General features: G+C 30.0%; 1 protein-coding gene across 3 annotated transcripts in view; it reads left to right on the top strand.

Moving 5' to 3' along the window:
* Window positions 1-21,172, top strand: part of LOC132938164 (brain-specific angiogenesis inhibitor 1-associated protein 2-like protein 2) — a 114,119-nt gene that overhangs the window by 79,639 nt on the left and 13,308 nt on the right. For 2 of the 3 annotated variants that reach the window (XR_009663878.1, XM_061004849.1), the window contains exons 4-11: window positions 10,450-10,511; window positions 17,663-17,734; window positions 18,303-18,440; window positions 19,647-19,712; window positions 19,792-19,983; window positions 20,069-20,285; window positions 20,748-20,918; window positions 20,980-21,085. Coding sequence is in view for 2 of the 3 variants with exons in the window: in XM_061004849.1 (XP_060860832.1) it covers window positions 10,450-10,511; window positions 17,663-17,734; window positions 18,303-18,440; window positions 19,647-19,712; window positions 19,792-19,983; window positions 20,069-20,285; window positions 20,748-20,918; window positions 20,980-21,085 (1,024 nt within the window). In the remaining variant the exon portion in view is untranslated. Of the gene's footprint in view, window positions 1-10,448; window positions 10,512-17,662; window positions 17,735-18,302; window positions 18,441-19,646; window positions 19,713-19,791; window positions 19,984-20,068; window positions 20,286-20,747; window positions 20,919-20,979; window positions 21,086-21,172 lie in introns of all 3 variants that reach the window. The other variant, XM_061004850.1, reaches the window with a different exon arrangement.

Raw genomic sequence — 21,172 nt, 5'->3', positions numbered from 1 at the left:
TTTTTTTCCTAATGAAGTCGAGGGTTAAAAGTGAATGTACTAAGACTACGAATGTAATAGTCGCAGTTATTCAATGCATATTACAATATTATTATATACGGCGTCAATGGGATGGAAACACGACTCACGAAATAATGATAACTGCCAATAATGGATGATCCATTTAACGCAAGACACACTCTTTATTTCAAAGAACTATTAACGTTTTTTTGGAAATATTGTTTTTAAATGATTTTAAGTCGTTAAAAAAAGGAATTTTTACAAAATATTTTATTATTTTTAATGACGACGTGCATTTTTAAACTCCATATTCAAAAGCAGAATATTTTTTGGTGTATTTCTATACAATAATATACAAATCGAATCTTGAACCAGTACCTAATGCGTTATAAATTTATAAATATTTTTATTTTTGAGAGCGGTGTGGACAGGTACAGGGCCACAGGGGTAACCAGCAAAATGTTGGTCCACTACTTCGCTCGTCAAAATTTTAAATATTTATAACTCATAAACTAGGTAGGTACTATTCCGAAATTTGATTTTGATCAATCGAAATACTATGAATACTTATAATTCGGAATATGAAATATAAAATGTATGTTGTCATTCAAACGAGTAATACAGTTAAAAATGATAACGATAAAAATGGTAACAATTTAGACTTTTCCGAAAATGTTGTTTCACGATGACTTTAAATTATGTGCAAGAATAATTATTTCAAACACATTTGTTTTCTGTAATAAAAGAGTGTCTTACGTTAAATTGATATCTCCGTATAAATGTGGTAGGTACCTCTACCAGCTACAAACGACGTTACTGGTTTTTTATTTTTAATCGGTTTAAACCTAATTAGTAATTATAATATTTTTAACATTTCAAACGTACCAATTAATGATATTCCTTCTGATTTTTTTGTGTTAATATTATTTTAATAATTATTAAGGGAAACTATGTTGGTGTTCTTTGAAGTTTTGTTTTTATTTTTATTTTTGTATAACAACACAACTTCTGGGCATTAAATAAAATACCAACCTGTACTGTAATGTCTTTGCATTTTAAATGAAATTCAAAGTACAGGAGTTATTAAAATATCAAACCTAAAAGTTTTGAGAATTTACTAATTATTTAGCGCGTAGTGGCTAATTGTAAAAATCGTTAATCCGAATACATATTATGTATAAATTGTATATTATGTTTATGTATAAAATCGGTATAAAACTCGGAAATTGTAAAACAAACAGGAAAAAAATCCTTAAATTACCTGTAAATATTATTATGACAATAGACGCACTATGTTATTTCAATACTTACTTAACTATTTCCGTTTAAAAAACACAATAATATCAATAAGATCTAACAACTTAGCAATGCACGTAAGCCAGGTAGTGTGTATCCATATTCAATAATATCTATTACCTATAGAGGTATCTAATTAAATCCATAAGACAATACGCCGTAACAAAATATTCCACATAATCAAAATAATTACTAGATAGGTACCAGGTACCTGGTACCTATTATAAGATAACACTAAACGTAGGTAAGCCAAGAAATATGTATGTAATTGTAATACGATACAAAACAATAAGACATGATAAATGTTTAATATTTCAAAAATTTCTGTTCGTCAATAACCTTATAATATAATATCCTCTAACAAGAATATTATTAATGCGCCTTACAAATTACAATCGGATAGTCAAAAATGATAAAACATCATCATTAATTTATGTTTTATGAATACAATTTGTCATCATCAAAACTATGGTCTGTGTCTGTGAAGGTGTAGTAGAGGGGTCTGATGTATGCTTTTTAATTTTTATCAGGTTCTTGATAGGTAAGCTTACCTTTTTCCAATGCTGGCTAGGTACTATTATTATTTTCATAAAATATTATTTGTTGGTTTTTACTATAAGCAGTACTATCGTCGGAAAATGTATTGCGGTATACAATATATTGAGTAATATCCATTACCTACGCGTCTTAGCTGTTATAAATACTCGTGTAATAATCATTTTTGTGGCCAACAATATTCTTGTTAGTTGTTACAGATACGCAACCAAGTACTGTTAGATATTAGTTGAAATAATCCTACTATGCATAATATCTATGGCATATTTACTATTTATTTTTATAGTTTACAACTATTTTTATACTAATTTTTAACCTTTGTTTCTATTATTGCGCGCTAATAATGTAACGTTAATAGGTAGGCATACAATATAATGCATTTGTAATTATTTATGAGTATAATGTAGTTTGACTAGTATACCTATGTACTAAATACATTAATAGATTATTGTTTTACGCTTTTAATGAAAACGCCGTTATTATCTTTACAATCGATCTTTGACGATTACTCATTAATGTAGATTCACAATTTTCCGTTTGACTTGACCCATATGTTAGTCAGTCACCTCGAGGCCAAATTACATTTGCATAAGACTACTATATTGGAACACACATACTCGTTAAGCCGTTATTATAATTACACAGACCTTTCAGACTCGATAATATTATAATAAACACCACCGAGAACCACAACTTGTCTACAACTAGTACACATAATATACCTATCACATTTAATATAATTTTTTTTCAAAAATTTAATATACACACGCGTATTATCCTCGCCGAGAACACGGTTTCATGTACAACACACGTACCTATATATATATATGTGTTAATTTATACCGTTCGGCTAGAAAAACATTTGCGTATAATATATTATACATGTGCGTGATTAATAATCTTATGTTAGTTGTACGTACACTATAGGTATTATTGGACACGATTAATATTTAATATTTTGCGAAGTGCGCGCGGGTTTGAAATCGTATTTTATAAATCGTACGTGCATTTGGTTTTGTGTATGAAACGCGAATTGCTTCAAGGACGCATAATTTATACATAACAAGAGGAACTAACGAACGAAAACTATACTCTACGATCATCGACGTCCATAAAAGTTAATTAATAAATATATTATAAGAAAAATGGGTACGCTCATTTGTCTAAACTCGACGTATACAACAGGCTTTCGTTTATCCATATTATATTTTGTATTTTAAATGCAATGATTTGTTTAACAAAAAAAAAAAAAAAAACAGTCATTTTAAAATTTTAAATAGTGCATCTTCATTGAAATGGATAGTGGAAAATTTTTATTTTAAAACCAATATAATATTATCATACACGGTTTACGATTGAAAAAATCATGTAGAACATTGCCGTACTATACTGCGGTTATTCAATAATGATTAATGACGGAATGCATGTTCAACCACTCCGTCCTATAAATTTGTTCGATATCTTTATTCTTGTATTTATTTCTGTAAGAAAATAATAAAATATATTATATAACGCGTGGAACCTCGTGGTCGTAAAACATCCGAATATCGAACACCCTCCCTAGAAATTACGCGAGAGTTCATGACGATCGTGTTTTAGAGGTGTAGAAGATGTATAACGTGCGTATATATTATATTATTATTATATTTATCTAAATATATATACCCAAAACGATTATTTCAGAGAGCTTCTTGCACGAAAACGGGGCGACAATGGGGGAATACGACTAAAAATAAAAATTGAAATGCAGACGATTGCATAAAAATAACGCCATCGTCGGTGCGTAGTTTTATTAAGTGTCGAAAACCAATAGATAAAATAAATGTATCAATTTATTTGTGGCATCAAAGTTCGTAAATCGAATGCCACATACGATGACATGCATTTATATTATTTTTTTCATGACGAATCGTCGAAGGCGATTTTTATTATTATACATAATTTTAACATCATATCGTTACAACAAGTTAATAGAAATCGTACGTTGCTAGGAATGTTGATGGTGACATCGGTCGCGGAGGTGATGTCATATTAGAATACTCTGGTACTCTATAATCCCTGGAAATGACGGTGTTGGTGGTGAATACGATGTGATGTAATCATTTTCCGTAAATACTGTTGTGAGAGAGCCTCAGAGTTCTAAGGGGGTAAATAAATAAATAGATAATTTTTTAGATATATATATATATTAGGATAAATATATAATATAAAATCATACCACGTGTTGATGTAATGAGGGTGATGTCAACGGTGTTGATGATTATAATAATTATATACATTTCCCTGATATTTTATTGATATGGTTGGTTTCTTGTCCGTACCAAAATGCTCTCCTATGGCTTTGTATAATTTTGCTATTTTTGCATGTCCTTCACTTAACACTAGCATGAAGTTCTATCAGATGTTTCTATGCTTGTGGATTCCATTGAGTTTATCTTTTCTTTTAATAAACTGATCTCTTTGAGTATCGACTGGTTATCTTTTACCGTAATGGTTTTATTGTTGGGTTTCTAAAAAAAAAAAATTAAAAATTATAATAATTTTATACATTCTAAACTTAGTACTTACCAATTTTGGCTTTCAAAAAATGTCGAGTGTGCCAAAAAAACATACTTAAACTAATATACACAGAATATTTTTCATTTTAGTGTATCTTTTAACACTTTTTGCGGTATAATCGTCTTCAATCTAAAAAGAAATACGTAATAATATTATTTTCAGTTACAAATTACTGGAAAAAACATTAAAATATTAAATACTTACATTAATTATACAAGATTGCATTGTCTTTCACTGAACACGACGAATGAATTACACAAAATGGATGTTTATTTTAATATTTGTCTAGCCTTCAACGTAATCATGTATGGTTGTTGGATTTTGTCTCTTATTAGCCAGTAATCCTTATACAATATTTCAATCACAATAATTCGAACAATTATTAGAGACAATTGAATACAATAATATAACGAATTATATTATTAGTATGATTTAAAACTGTTGATTGTACCTTTATTATCTAATCATGTCGAACGATATAACTTTTACCTTTTCCACTATCCTTTCAGAGTGTAACCTTTTACACGCGGTCTATTATAAGTGGCTTCTAGTTTTAACTTAAATTTGATAGCGTTTTTCTTAACATGAGTTTTCAGTATATTAGATTGGATTTCAAATAGTTAAGAAATTTATTATAATTTTGAACTTTATCAATATTTTTAGCGTAATGCCATACTATTTTACGGTTTGCTGATGTTGACATTTCTATACAACCTGGGAATCTAACCAGTTCCATACGCGCTTTTTTGCACCTTAACAGCTGAAGTAGAATTAGCGGTAGAAATGCGTTTACCATTGACTACAGTCGTATAAGAATCTTAAAAAAAAAAAATAATATATATTCATATTAGCTTATACTCTATCAATGATATTAACATGGGATTAATGTATAAAAACCATGAAAACGCATATTGCCCTATACCTATACCAGCACTTATTTGGTCATCTCTGTTGTCCTCGCGGGTTATACTTTTTTAGAGTTTTCAAGCCACCATAGCTGCAGAGGTACGACGTATAGCCATTTATATGGATGTAAATCTCGATCCTCACTGCGGTCATCCGTTGGAGCAGGTATATATCTAAGCTCGGCTTGAATCTTGACACACACACACACACAATATATATATACAAGTGGATACGTATATGCGGTCAAAAGGCAAATGGCCCGAAAATTATAACAAATAGATACAAGCGTTCCGAGCCGGTCTAGTTTTTATGTTTGGCCCCGGGACGACGATGTCTCGACGTCAGAGAGAGAGAGAGAGAGAGAGAGAGAGTGAGAGAGATGTGAGGATAGTGCGAGGGCAGCGGCGACATGATGAAGAGGTTGGCGTGCGAAATTCCGTTCCGGCGGCGGCGTCTGCGAATTGCGGTTCGTCCGGTTTGAGTAATCGTCGTCATCGCCGTCGTCTGCGGACCTAAATCGGACAAATCGTTTTGCACCCGATCGCCGGACGTTTGTCCCTCGACCCATTTGTAAATCTTCCCCTTGGCGTATTATTTTTTTGCTATCTCTCTCTCTCTCTCTCTCTCTCTGTCTCTCTATTTGTTACGTCCCTCGCGCGAATGTGTTACGTCGCGATTGTCGCGGAAACACGCACAAATGCGGTGCTTTGCAGTCACATAATAATAATAACAATAATATAACAGTCGTATAGATATAATAACAATAAAGTATTTTTCGCGTTCGGACGCGGGACGTTCAATAAAATCGACGGGCGGCGCATATAATATTACGATAAAACGGGTTATTATTATTCCTTCTTCCGCAAATGAAACGGATGATTCGTTTCCGCGCGTGGTGCGACGGTTGTCGAGTTGTCAAAATAATATAATATCGTAATGTGTAGTATACCTGCGTAATGATATGTTACAACACTTGAAAGTTGTAAACAATATTATATGCCGTCGTGACTGTCGCGTACTTACAAAGTTTGTCATGTTTAGTTACGTGCGTAATATAGCCGTGTGAGGCGTGATGAAAAAAAAAAAACGACATAATAAAAAACACTCGCGCGAACCCGGCTAAGGAAAACAAATTAAACTTATAAGTTGTAGCAGATATTCGTAGAAAAGTCCACCGTATAATAATAATAATAATAATATGATAAAAGTCTGCAATCATCAGCGTGGCGTTATTATGGATTCGGATGAACGTGCTTTTTTTTCGAAAAAGAATACATTTCGATTACTTATCGCGCGATGTCTGTACAATAATAACGACCGTAGTGCCTACAATAATATTATGTGGTTTTTTATTATTCGTGCACCCACTCCGCAGAGGTTGTACGACACCAGAATTGATTTTTGACGCTTTGAATTCGTTATCGTATTGTCAAAACGTTTGGTTTTTGTGCGGTAAAAGATACGTTTGAACGTCCTTTTACCAAATATTATAATATAATGATACAATACACCTATATTATAACTAATATTATAATAGTATATATACGTACATAGCGCATATTGTTTGAATATGAATATTTACAGTTTTTGAATATTATTATTATAACTCAGTCACATTATTTTCGTTTTATCTTTTATATATACAGTAATTATTATTTCAAGATGTTCTTATTTTTATATTATACAAAATTCCAAAAAATATTGGATATTTTCTCGTGTTGATAATTATTTGACGCATACAAGTTCGTGAGCAAATTAAACATAAATACGAGTATGGAGTATAAAATATCTGTGCACTACGAGTTTCGGAAAAAAATATATTATCACGTATTATAAAGTGAGTGTAGAAGATACATGTGTTTTAAATTCTGTGCATATTTAAGAAAAAATTAAAATGCATGATGTATAATGTATTATTTCTTAAAAAAAAAAAATGGGTCATAGTAATTTAAAATATATTTTAAGCTAGATATGTTTACTTTGAATATGTAAATTTGAATAACTCATGACATTTGTTATATTTTTGTTTAGTATGTAAACCGCAAAATAAGTGAAATTAGAAAGGTTAATACCATATAGGTTCTAACCATAGGTACACTGTCGTTATTTTTTTTGTGTTTTATCACTAAATTATGTTTTTATTTGTTTGTGTAAAATTTTTACGCTTGTATACGCGAAAGTATAGAAAATGTCATTATTTTTTATTTTGATTTCACTTATCATTTAATATATTATATTATAATAGTTTTGAGCTACCAGTTATACAACACGTTTCTAAACTTCAACTGACCTTTATAAAATATTTTGAATGAGTAAAGTGTGTGCATACTAATAATGTTATGGACTTTTCTGAATCTATACACAATAATATCTATATAATTAATAACAAATATCTCTCTACACCAAAATTAAATTTTCTTTGTAATGTAAATGTAATATTTATTGTATATTCAACTCGAAATACACATTTTTTTATTTATTTTAAAATACTGTTAGACGTTTGTTAAATAAAAATAGTATGAAAAAAAAAACAAATACTGTTTCCTTATTTTTGTCACTTTAAAATCATACATTAATTTCACATCGCTTAAATATTGAACTTGAGTTTTTTTTCTTGAAATAATGAATATCTTTAAAACACTCTTCAATATTTTGTATCAAATATTATAGACACATTGCGGAAGGTAACTGCGTGTTACACCATATTATAGTGTATTAGTGTTGGCGTAATTGTGGCAGACACATCTTAAGAGCTTAACACTTTAAAGTTGTAAAGTATTTTTTTATGTGTGTCTACCACTCTACTTACACCTTACACACTCAAAGAGGATTAAAACAGGCGTCGTATTGGTGAAGTAATTAAGTTCTATCCCAAAGACGCGATCAGATGGTCGCTAGAAGGCATGAGTGAGATAGAGAGAGGGAGTTGTGATAATCCATTTTGCGTGGTCGCATTTTAGAGCTTTCAATCGAATCCGTTCGCTTAATTAACGTTTGACAACCAATTCGTATTTTAAATAAACATATGCTTCAAACTTTAAATTGAGTAGTACTATTTGATTTACTAATGGAAAACATTTTAATATAATAATTTATTTCTTGATTTCTTTGAGCTCAGTTTTTGAGTTTCACCATTGGTCAGCATTATTATTTCTTCAGAAAACACTAATTATTAAAACTTATTTAATAATAATTGATTGAATCGTTATAAATAATAGTTAAAGAAACTGATATTATTTATCGAATAACATAAAATTTGATTTTGATATTATTGAACAAAGTGTAAAGAGGATAAAATGTAGGTATATTACCTACGTATTTTTTTTTTTTTTTTTAGAAATCCATTTATGGTTTTACGGTTCATTTATGGTTTATTAACAATTGGTTAATAGATTTCAATTGACATGGTTAATAAATAACACATCAAAAAGCAGGAAAATTATTATATATTTCGTGAACATTAATGTACATTAACAATTGGAATACTTTTAAATTTTAGAAACATAAAATTAGTATTAATAGAGTTCCTATAGTATGACACAGTTAACACAACATACATTGAATAGGTACCTGAGTGTTGTGAACTGCTTCATTCGTATCAGTAGAAATCCATCATTAATATTGACGTTGAAAAAAAGATTTTATATAAAATTGTACAACCGAATACAATATAAAAGAAACTTCAAAATTTTTTTCCCACTATGAATTCAATAATAATAAGTTATGATTGTCAAGAAATTCTAAATTTTTGGGATTATTAAAATGGGACGAAACGCGAGTGAAACACTCGTGTTAAGTGTTGTAGAATTTTTAAAGTTAAATTTATTTCCTGCAAAATTCTTAAAATGTTCTGTTTAAAGTAGGTATGTGTTATCTGTGTCAGATTTCTGACCCTTAGAAGTATATATTATGAAACGTTTGAAGTTTGAGAAAAATAAATGGCCAACATAACTAGAAAATCATACATACTTGAGAAATCAATATAGTATTAGAATATAGATTTATATGCTTGGAATAAAAAATAAATAATAATAATTTACAGAATGATTTAACTTTTTCAATTTCGGTGTCATAAACATGGATGTAAACTAAATTATTACATAGATAAAATACAATTTACAATATTTTCGATTTTACAAAGGAATATATATTTTTTTATACGAACGAATAATAGAGATAAATTAAATAAAGAAACGTGATAAATTATATATTATTATTGTAAATGATAAATTATAATAAACGGAATAGAGTTTTGTTTTATTTTATTAGTAGTTAGGTACGCTGTACATGAGTTTATTCACGCATAACCAATTCAACTTGAATTTAATTTTAATTTTATAAAAAATAAATTGCCTTTTATTCGCGTCATATTGGTTTTTTTTTATAATAACGAATGTTGTTAAATTCATTATTATTATTACTATTCGAGATATTTAAATTTAATTAAAGATACGTTTAAATGGAATCGTGGCAGAAGTTTTCAATGTCGTCTTATGTATTTAATGAACACTATCATTTTATATAAATTAAAATATTAATTTAAAAAAAAATTTTTTAATAATATTAGTTGTTACGATATTTGATGAATATTCATCTAAACACACTCATTTATAATTAAATTATGCATAAATAATTATGTATCAACTAAACTAACATACTTTACATTCACTGATTATTCAACAATAATATTATATACCTACTAAAACCATTTCGTGAGTAATTACTAATTTGTATACCTCTACAGAATAATGCTATATTACCTATGAATGATAATGTTTGGTAATTTATTATAAATGTCAATAATATCTATTACAATCTAATACAATAATGATAAAAGGGTAGTTAGTACATATTTTTAAAATGAATTACAATCGAAAATGTAATTGGATAGTAAAACTTAAATACCCCGTCGTTTTCAATTTAACAATTTATTTACAACCGAGAATATTGTCCGGGAAAGTAATAAACAAATTGATGACATCACACGGGAGTGTTCTGTACTATGTGCGTTATGTACTTATGTAAATCTTTAGTTTAATTTATGATCTGTGATACCGTACTCTCTTGGGTATCGTTTGTCATGGTAAAATGTAGTACCTACCTATAACGAAATGTTTTTTAATTACGTTTCAGGTTCAGCACTTATGCAGATCGTTGAGGTTTACAAGGAAATCCAATCACAGCAGCTAAACATCGTAAGTTAAAAACACACAAATTAGTTAATGCCTGTTGTATGGAAAAAATAGTTTATAAATCCCTTCTTCTGCTTTTAATTACACGAACATTTCTAAATTGTTTTACTATATTTTAAGTCAAAGTGCTCTTTTAGTTAAGCTATATTAGATAATAATAATATATATTTTGTATTCAGAAAACGTAAACTTAACCGAGTAAAGTTGTTTAATACACGAATTTTTGATATTTTTGATGTCAGATAATAGTAAAATAATTTTACTTTACTGGCCTCGAGCAAAATTGAAAATTTAAACCGATTACAAAATTCAAATACCTGGCATTTTTTAGTGACTGTGAAAAGTATATTAAAAAATATGAGAATATCGAGAGGATTACCTACGATAGTAATCAAAAAAGGAAATTAGTATCCTACTTCGATGACCTGTTAATATATAAACTTTTATTATGAATAATTGATTAGTTTTACATCCGTCCCTTAATTAATATTTCATCACGAACCGAAGTCAGAAAAATTACATTGAATTCTGTAATAAAATGTATAATGTAAACAGCGGTATTATACGAATGAAAAAAAAAAATGTCATCTACAAAAAATAAAATGTAAAAGTATATTCAATATCCTCAGATGGTTGCATTATTTATCTAACGATGAACTCTAATAATGTGGTTTATAATCTATATATTATTATAATATTATTCAGACGTTTTTATAATATTTAATTAAAATTCAATAAAACTTTTCCGATAACGAACAAACATGTGATGCGTATTAATACTGTTTTTTTTTTTTCATTTTAAAAATATATTTATCGAGCCGTAGCAAAAATAACGTTTCCATAAAGCTATATTATATTATTATGTAAATTATTCGGTCTATTCATACCATGTGCCGACGACGTTTAAATCTTGTGCATGTGAATTCGATTATAATATTATCCTACAAAAATAATATTTTATTATAATACCACTGTATCTTTATATTTTTTTTTTCGAAATCCCAAGAAATTCAACAAAAAGAATATCAATATCACTTATATAATATAATTTACTCACTCTGTCGCACTTATTTTGTACTATAAATAACATAAGTCCGAAAATTATTGTCTTTTAGTGACGAGTGATGACTATATCTTAGCAGCGCGTGTACATGACGGGTACTTGTTTTTTTGGTAACCGCACTTTTTCCATACTTTATTTCCACAAATGCTCTCAATGAAATTTCAAAACGAATCCAGCGTAGGAGTAAGTGTATGAAAAAAATATGGCGAACATCACGTAACAATATGTATAATAATATAAAGCATTTCGATTTTAGCCTCAGGTTTTGTAAATCGTCCAGTGAGAGAATTATTACAGTCATGCGAGGGTTCTGGCATTTATCCCACTCCCTCTCACACACACACACACACACACACACACCACACACACACAGAGACTCGCAACAGTAATAATTTCAGCCTAACTGCAGATCATAGGCCACCCTCGTTTTCGCGCTCGTCGTTACAGTCATTAACATAATAATATATCCTGTCGTCTCTTCTGTTCGCTTTGTTTTGCTCTTCCAGCCGATGTTACAACTGTTGGCCAGCATCGGCGGCGTTGGTGTACTTTATTATATTGGCGTTTCGATCCCATTGCTGGTCGGTCACTGAATTTACACGCACATACTAGAACGCTTCATATTACTATTGTTATAATATGCATGGATACCGAATTACGACCAGCTATCGTTTTTTTTTTACTATATTTATATCAAGAAATAACTTTATCATTTTCATTCTAATAACACGATATAATAATCGTACCCCCCCCCCCCCCCCCAATCGTTATGACGTTCCGTTTATTTCAGCCGTTATGGGTAGCAGGTGGTATACCTACAGAGCATTAATGTGCACGATATAATACAGCACGCGCTTTCGTAACATATTTTGCACTTTCTGTTCGGCATAATGTCAACCAACTCCGAGAAACAGGTCTAAATGGACGTAAATCAACAGAATCGATTTCGTATAGGTGGAGCTATTAGCGAAAATCGTAGAAAGTTAATATATAGTATAGGTTAGCAGTGTTTTGACTAATGGATTATAATTCATTTTTAATACCAGTCAAAATACTACCGGATAGTTATCGATGTATTAAATTTAAGGCACCCAACTGGTATAAAATATAATCACAACATATAATAATATAGTAAACCATAAAATATAATAAACCTATTATATTAGACTTATTTTGTTACCACCTGCCGTCATGCAGACCGTCAATTAAACCGATTTACACTCATTTTTTGATGAATAAAAATTTTAATCGCACAATATTATAACATGAAAAATAATTGTAGGGACATATTATTTATAAAAATGCATAGAGTAAAAAGTGTTAAATTGTTATAACAAGGCGTATACTTGATTTATGTGTATCGTACACGCAACAGATTAAAATTATACTAAAACTATAGAAAAAAAATCTTATCTCATATTTATACGTCCTAATTTACACCTACAATAATTATAACTTCTGACCTCATAAATTTAATGGACATAAAATAATGCATTTGATTACAAAAAAAAGACGAATTTAAGAATGTGTTAATTCTAATCGATGACTTAATCGTGTTTTTAAAGGAAACTCACAAAATAACAATGAAACTTTGATGGCCCTACCTACTATAACTGCAGCGTAATGAACACCGTTAAACTTATCATTTAATAAGTGATTAGTGATGGATTTATAAGCATGAACTTAACTTTGAATGTTTGATTTAAGTTTTCGTACACTATGCAAACAATATACAATTTCAAAACAGTAAACAAAATGAATTATATATCAATATCAAAACTTTTCTAATTAATAATTTCGCTTGCCGAGTTATGTGCATAGATATATATTGTGATTGAGAAGGTATAATGCTTGTTAATAATTTTATAAGGTATCATTAACATCGTAATCCAATCACCCACGAAAAAGATTCAGGTACGCATTATACGTATATATAAGGAGGAGAAATTCGTGTTTTAACACACAAAGCTTATACATTTTTTATAGGTCTTAGCTGTGCAAAAGTACCTAGTGATAAAGAAGTAGTGGATCAAATATTTTCAGATAATAAAATATATCCATTACCTACTCAATATTGCACTTTAATAATGATCGATGTCATTTCGTTGACCCGTCAAACATGAATGTCGTCTGTCGACACTTTTCTTTACTAAGAGAACTATAGTTACTGCCGCCTCGGTCTTAAATCTTATGAATATAAGTGCGCAGAGAGTCAAAAACCAAATAGTGTTTTAATATTTCAGGTTTTCGATGAGAATCTTGGTAAAAATGTTTTCTTGTTTTGAGTACAAACCCTGCAGGTTTGTTGTAATTCCGGTTTTAGACCAACAAACGTGTTTTGGACACAAAACGTATGCCTAATTATTATATTTGAGTTCCGATTTAGCAGGTACAGTCTTGTGAAGTCATGCAATAGGTATTATTATAGAGTAAATTGACATACCTATTATTGTCAAACTATATATCACATTTAAAGTCGAAAACGCTACGTCTGTGTTCGATCGACGGTATTTTAGTGATGCATCTCGAGAAAATGTGTTTATAGGATTTTTTTTTTTTTATAAAATGTCATATGCACCATAATATTATTACAACTCGTTATAAAATTGATTGAAATATCGCGAAAAAAGTTCTGCTCCAATAGTAGATATATGGTATGACAAATCCACGTCTCGATTATGCTTGACATGGATTTACCATCGCATAGTCCTCTTGCGCACTATTAAGACGTATATGTGAATTACGGATCACATTATATTCAGTTAGATTCTATATTGACCGACGATTTGCTTTCAACCAAGTTATTTTATACACGATAGCTAAAGATTTTATCTGCATACATTTTTCTCAATTTCAAATGATTTTTCAGTAAGATGTTGAAAATAAACTTAATAAACTATTGAAATTCTACTTTTTTTTCTTTCATTTGGAATTTGTATTATACATTCTATAACGTTAAGCGTGCGTAATTATACGCATAATTAACGTTTAACTCGATTGATGGTTGAGTATATTTATGTCTATTGAAAGGAGAATATAAAATATTTTCACATTATAGATTATTGTTATCGTTGAAACGCATTTAAATAATATATTGATTTTCCACTGAGATACATAGGTAATGTATATGACGTGTATAGGAAACTACGTACAATGCTTTTGGGACGTATTACTGCAGTACATTATTATATATTATGTCATATTACTCGTCATATCACCTCTATAGGTCTTATCGTATGATTGGACTTTGGGTTTCGTATCATGTCGACTTTCCGTCGAATAGCGTGTATTATATATTTATACATTGTACATATACAATATACATATTATATATATATATACATTATACCCGTGACTCGAACTTCCGCGTGGTGAGAAACTTTTATCGATCATACAAAGTTTTTCGATATAATCTATTTTCCACTAACATATATATTATTATACGTAACGTCGCAGGGCTCTGCGGCCACGTGGCGTCGTCGTGGTTTTTATACTTTTCAAACGTATAGAAGACTTCGAATGCCGCCATCGAGGCGGCGGAGGCGGTGTTCGGCGTGACGGAGCAGGGGAAAAAATAGTCGTCGAAAGTTTTATTTTTTTCAAATTGCCGTCCGACGCTATGCACGTTTTCCATTATTTTTTCTCCATAATGCACTCGCCCAAAAGGAGGATACGCGTTGTACATACAGGGCGGTCTGCAGACGTGTTTCGTCGTTAAGCTAACGCGGCAAAACGCCGAGGTAATCCGCCCTGTATATCCGGAAACGATGGCACTGCGAGGGTAAAAACACAATATGGCAACAGTCTGAACCTCGTACATATAATATATTATTAAATTATTATATATATAATATATATATATAAGCACGGTCGGATTGCACTAAACTTTTCCGATTTCTCTATATCTATGTGTGTGCATCTTTCTCTCTCTCTCTCTCTCACTCTCTATCTCTCACTCCCCCCACCCTCTCACTCTCTCCACCCGTGGTCAGTAGATTTCGATTTAATGTGCTATACGCGTCGGCTGGTCAAGTGAGGAAGCCCGATTTTTTACTCGCAATCCTTCATCAGGCATCGGCTGTTGTAGTTCTGACGAAATATAATATTTCCAAATTGGCGTAATTTCAAGAAAAACTACACCAACAAATATTATTTCAATACATTTTCAAAGTGATTTACAATCAATCCCGACGCGTCAGTAAACCTCTGCGTGTTGCATCGCCAAGAAAATATTATATTATATATATACATACAAAAAACGTATAAAGCTATAGAAAATCAAAACGGACGTTTACCTGCAAATGTATTGTTAAAAATATATCTGCAGGGCATATACATTAAAACTACCACACAACTCAAATCCTCGCATTATAATATTCATGATGATTGAACACTCGATCGTTCTATATAAGTATTGCATAAAAATATTATTATATCATACTGAACGGTGTTGGTTATGATATTATATACACTAGTACACTACGATTGCGTGTGGCCAACCGCAAAGTCTTATTAACAAGTCACTTGGTTTTGAAATTTCTCATTCCTCTCGGTCAAAATACTTGCCTCCGCAATAAAAGGCATCCTCCCAATATAACTTTTAATACAGTCATAGCCCTTTAATGGTACTATAATAATAAAATATTATATTTCACAATAATAATTCATCGTTCAATAATATGTGAAATTACGTTTAATGGAGTGTAATAATTATAGAACAAAAATATATTATATTAATGTTTGACATTTCTTTGATTGGGATTATTTATTTGAATCATAATATCTCATGCGAAATCAATCTTATATGAAAAGTAAAAATATAACATCGTATAAAACTGTATCAAAACAATATCAAAACCCTGCACCCTTCGAATATTTCATCGTTTTTCAAATGATTAATTGTTGGGAGTGGGGTTCTTATTTTGCCATAGACAGTAATATTAGTTTAGCAATTATTAATATTATATTAAATATTGTGTTTTATTATTATTTTAGCCGGTGCAAATTACACAACAGAATACAATTTGTAACTTAGGTGTACTCGACATAACTGCAGCCTTCCTCAATTCCCTCCTCTATAAACAAATAACCGAACAACTTTTGTGTATAAAGTTGTTCAATTTTATTAAAGTTTTGACACTAATTGTTTAATAGGTGATTGATTAAAAAAAAAAACCAAAAATAATTTTATTAATGTGCAATATGACTTGTTATAAATTCATAATAATATGATTAGAACTAATATATATACATAAATACATAATTATACTAATGTATATTATTGTGTACTATAATATAATCAATTATGGTTCTACAGATTGCGACATCAATATTGTTAACACAATATTGTGCAATAAACAAATACCTATGCAATTTTCGTATGAAATTAATAATTATTAACCAATCAATCTTCATAATATACGCCGAAATATAAAAATAAAACCACTCATGTATATTACTATATTGTATTTGTCAATCTAGCTATGTCATGAATCTCGGATCAATATTTATTGAACCGTTCTCATTGTGTAATGAATTTTAACGCATCAATAAATAAGTAACGATATACCTAGTACCTACTATTTGAAATACAAGTCTGACTTAACGTCGATATTGTGTACATATAATATGTCAATGGTCGTATTGTACAAAAAAAAATCGTAATTTTTTAGTAATGAATATTAGGCACTTCAAAAATAGTCGAGCAAATCATAAAATATACACGTTTTACAAATTTTATTTTGGTGATAATTGCTGTACCATAATAATGACAAACAACCAACGACAAACAATACAATATATTATATAGAGATTTGGATTTGAATTTGTGTTTGGATTTTTTTTTTTTTAATTGAAACATCGGTCACACACTCACACAATATGTTTTGCGTTAATCAACATTAAATAATATAGAAACATTTATAATATGTAAAAGGTGTTACCGTCATGTAAAATAAAATAGAAAATTGTAATGTTATAAATTGAAAATTCACCTTTGCCGCATTGTTTGGAGAGTGTAAAAATAATATTTTGCTAGTCATTATATTTTACGGAGCTCATGTAAATTAATATCGTTTTGTTTTGTTTTTAGCTGAAAGCGTTTTATGTGGATTTGCTATTGCCGCTGGAGACAAATCTCGAAAAGGATACCAAAGTTGTGCAGGTAAAGGATTATTATTCTATACGCTATAGTGCTACACATATAAATACTGATAAAAAAAAATAAAACTTTAGGTGCCTACAATACTACAATAATGCTACAATGTACATGCGTCAATTATTATTTTTATAACGTTATGGATGGGTTTTGACTTTTGGGTTCTATAACGAATAATTTTTTTTTACCATCGGAAACTGTGGACTAAAATGGGTATAATATTAGTACCCCTCGACCCTCCTTCTCAATTTCGATCAGTATAATTCATGTGTACCATTAAAAGTAAACGTGGAAAAATGCATATTACAATAATAATGCGTATCTGATATTTGGTACGGAATAACGAATATATGTATATTATATGCCCGTATAATATTATAATATTATACACCTTTACTATATTACGAGGTGCGTAGAGAAAATAAAATGTCCCTGTCCAATAAATAATCCAACCCTTTGGTTAGTTTAGTCTGCTGATTAACCCCTTGGTACCATTTTGTTGTTATCTGATGAAATTTAAACGGCAACAACTTTTATTTTCTATTATTGTTATTATTATCATTTTATTTTTCAGTCCGAACAAAAACGATTTTTGCAACAACATAAACAAAGATCTGAAAGTTATAGCAAGGCTGCATCAGCTATGAAAAAGTGCCGTAAAAAGCATAAGGTTGGACCCAAAGCAGGATTGGCCATGGATAAAGAAATTAAGGTAATATTTATCGTTTTATCTCATCAGCGATATAATGTAATATATTTGATATTTACTTACTTATTAAAAACTTTAAACTAGTGTTTTTTATGGTTATTAAACTATATAGTTATGCACTTATAATTTTTGACTAAATATCTATTAAAACCCTTGAGTTGTATACAGGTTGTCCCGTGAGGACATACCCATTAGCCGTAGAGGAGGACTCGCCGTCTGGACAAAAACTGGTTTTTTGTCCGTATTATCTATTAACTAAATTTTTTTTAAAAATCATGAGATTAATGAAAATAAAATGTTGAAAAGACAACAATTTCACAAAAATAAACTCTATAAAATAGATATTATCAATTGTTTCAAGAATAAAAAAATAATTTTTTTAAACTTTTTTACAGAAAAAATGTAATTTAATTAAAAAATAAACTACGTGTAGTCCTTGTCTGTGTGAGTTTAATAAAAAAAAATTATTTGTGATATATTTATTATCTCAGGAGATATCGCAATGGGTAAATCCACACCACCCCTGTATACCTTATTTTAACTCTTTGTTTTTAATGAATTGGTAAACAAAAAATAGTATTGTAAGTTCTCTACCAACAGAGTTTTATATTATTTATCTTGATACTAATAGTCTAATATAATAAAATATGAGAATCTATATATTTTTTTTTATTGGCATTCTGTAGTTGAAGAAAAAATATCATCATTTTGATACTAAGATAATGCTTGACCAAACATCTGTCGTAAAATATTGCCCAATAAATGTCGCGGATTTCGATTGAGGATTGTTATTTTTTTTTTTTTTTAATGTAAAATGTGTACAACGGTCACTATATAGTCATATAGATGTATGCATTGGCGAGGTTAAACTATGATTATTCAAATGTATTATTGCCGAGTTTTTATTTGTTTGGCACCGTAAAGCCCGAATGTGTCGGGAGATAAAAATTATTACCAGCCCATTGAAGATGCTCATTGTTTGAAAAGTACACACTTCGTTTTATAAAATAGCAGGGACTATTTTCACGTTATTGCTATGCAAAAATGTCATACAACGTGCAAAATGTTTTGTTTGTAACGGATTTACATAAACAAAACAAAATCAAATCCTCTATATAAAACCCCTGAATAGTACCTACTCATCGTAATTATTTTTGATAAACATTATGACAATGGGTTTTAATCTTTTTTGTTGTATACACTATACAGACTATGCAAATCCTAGAAGAAGAAAAATCTAAATTGGATAACTTTTGCGAACAAAGTTTGAAAAATGTTAGTATCATTATATTAATGTTAGTATCATCATATTTAAGAATGTGTGTTAAAATACTGTGTACTTTTTATTTATAAGGCCATGACACAGGAGAGACGTAGATACGGTTTCGTGTTAGAAAGACAGTGTTCGTTGGTTAAACACTGTCTAGCGTATCATACCAACACGCAGTCAATGTACGATGAACATCTTAATGATTGGCTCGAAGTGGCTAAGTCTCGAGAACGATTGCCAGACTCTGTTGAAACCATGTTTGCAACAAAACTTCGAGTAAGTTAAAACCTATTTGGGTGAAAAAAATGTATTTACTTTAGGTTTTTACTGATTATTTATATTATCAATGTGAATATTATAGCAAGTAAGCTTCTGGCTGGATGATGATGTTAGTTCTCCACGAATCGACGATGATAGGATTTCGATGTCATCACAATTGAGAAAAACGAAATCAATGGATGCGTCTTGCTTGGATGTTCGAGCCATGAATGACATATCCAGTCCGGTTTTAAATTATCCGCTTTCTAGAGCCAAATCAGATTTCAATTTGAACGCATCATCACAGTCTCTGAACAGAAGTATATATAACTATATATGATAATACTCTTCGACATGATATGTATATATGTATATTATTATAATATTATCACCGCGTTCAATGTATGTATAGGACATGTTGAAATAGGTTCAGTGTTAATAATGTAAATTGTGTTTTACACCTATTCATATTTATTGATCACACCGGGTGTCTGTATGACATATATAATATACATATTAATTCAAACACCCCTAAGCATTGTTTCAACTCATCGTGATTCTAAAATTTAAATTATTCCTTGATTAAGGATTCAGTTGTTATTGCTGACTTACGATATTTACATTTATTGATTTTTCGCACTACACGCTCAAAAACGTATTAACATTTCAATATTAATTTACAATATTCCATTATGAGTTTCGAGCAATGCGAATTAATTTATTATTGGATTATACTGCCGTGCATGTCGAATTTCACTAATCAAACTATTGTCATATTTCAGTGGAGAACGGGTCCAGTCCGGGAAATAATGGATCTAGACCAAAGTCGATGGCAGTAGTTGATAACGGATGGGAATCTCAGGGTGCAAATCTTGTGCAAGCAACACATGCTTATCTGTCGAGCGGTGAAAATCAACTAAGCTTCCACGAAGGAGACACAATCGCTATATCAGGTAAATTTAATGTTTAAAAACTCATCATACGTAATTAAAAATGACATGCTTAACGTTTTAGGGGAACGGAACAAAGGATGGCAATTTGGAGAGAATTTACGTACTCAGTGTAGTGGTTGGTTCCCGTTAACGTATACCGAACCCGTAATGGAAGACTCAGTCTTTTCGTAAGTGTGCATAGTTAAAATGAAAACGTTCTGCGGATGTATCAATTATGGGATTATATATGACACATTTATATGTTGTTGGTTTTT

Source organism: Metopolophium dirhodum, chromosome 2 (assembly GCF_019925205.1).
Source record: "Metopolophium dirhodum isolate CAU chromosome 2, ASM1992520v1, whole genome shotgun sequence".
Classification (NCBI taxonomy): domain Eukaryota; kingdom Metazoa; phylum Arthropoda; class Insecta; order Hemiptera; family Aphididae; genus Metopolophium; species Metopolophium dirhodum.
Note: the sequence above shows the minus strand (reverse complement) of the source record. Positions and strands in the feature narration are given on the sequence as shown.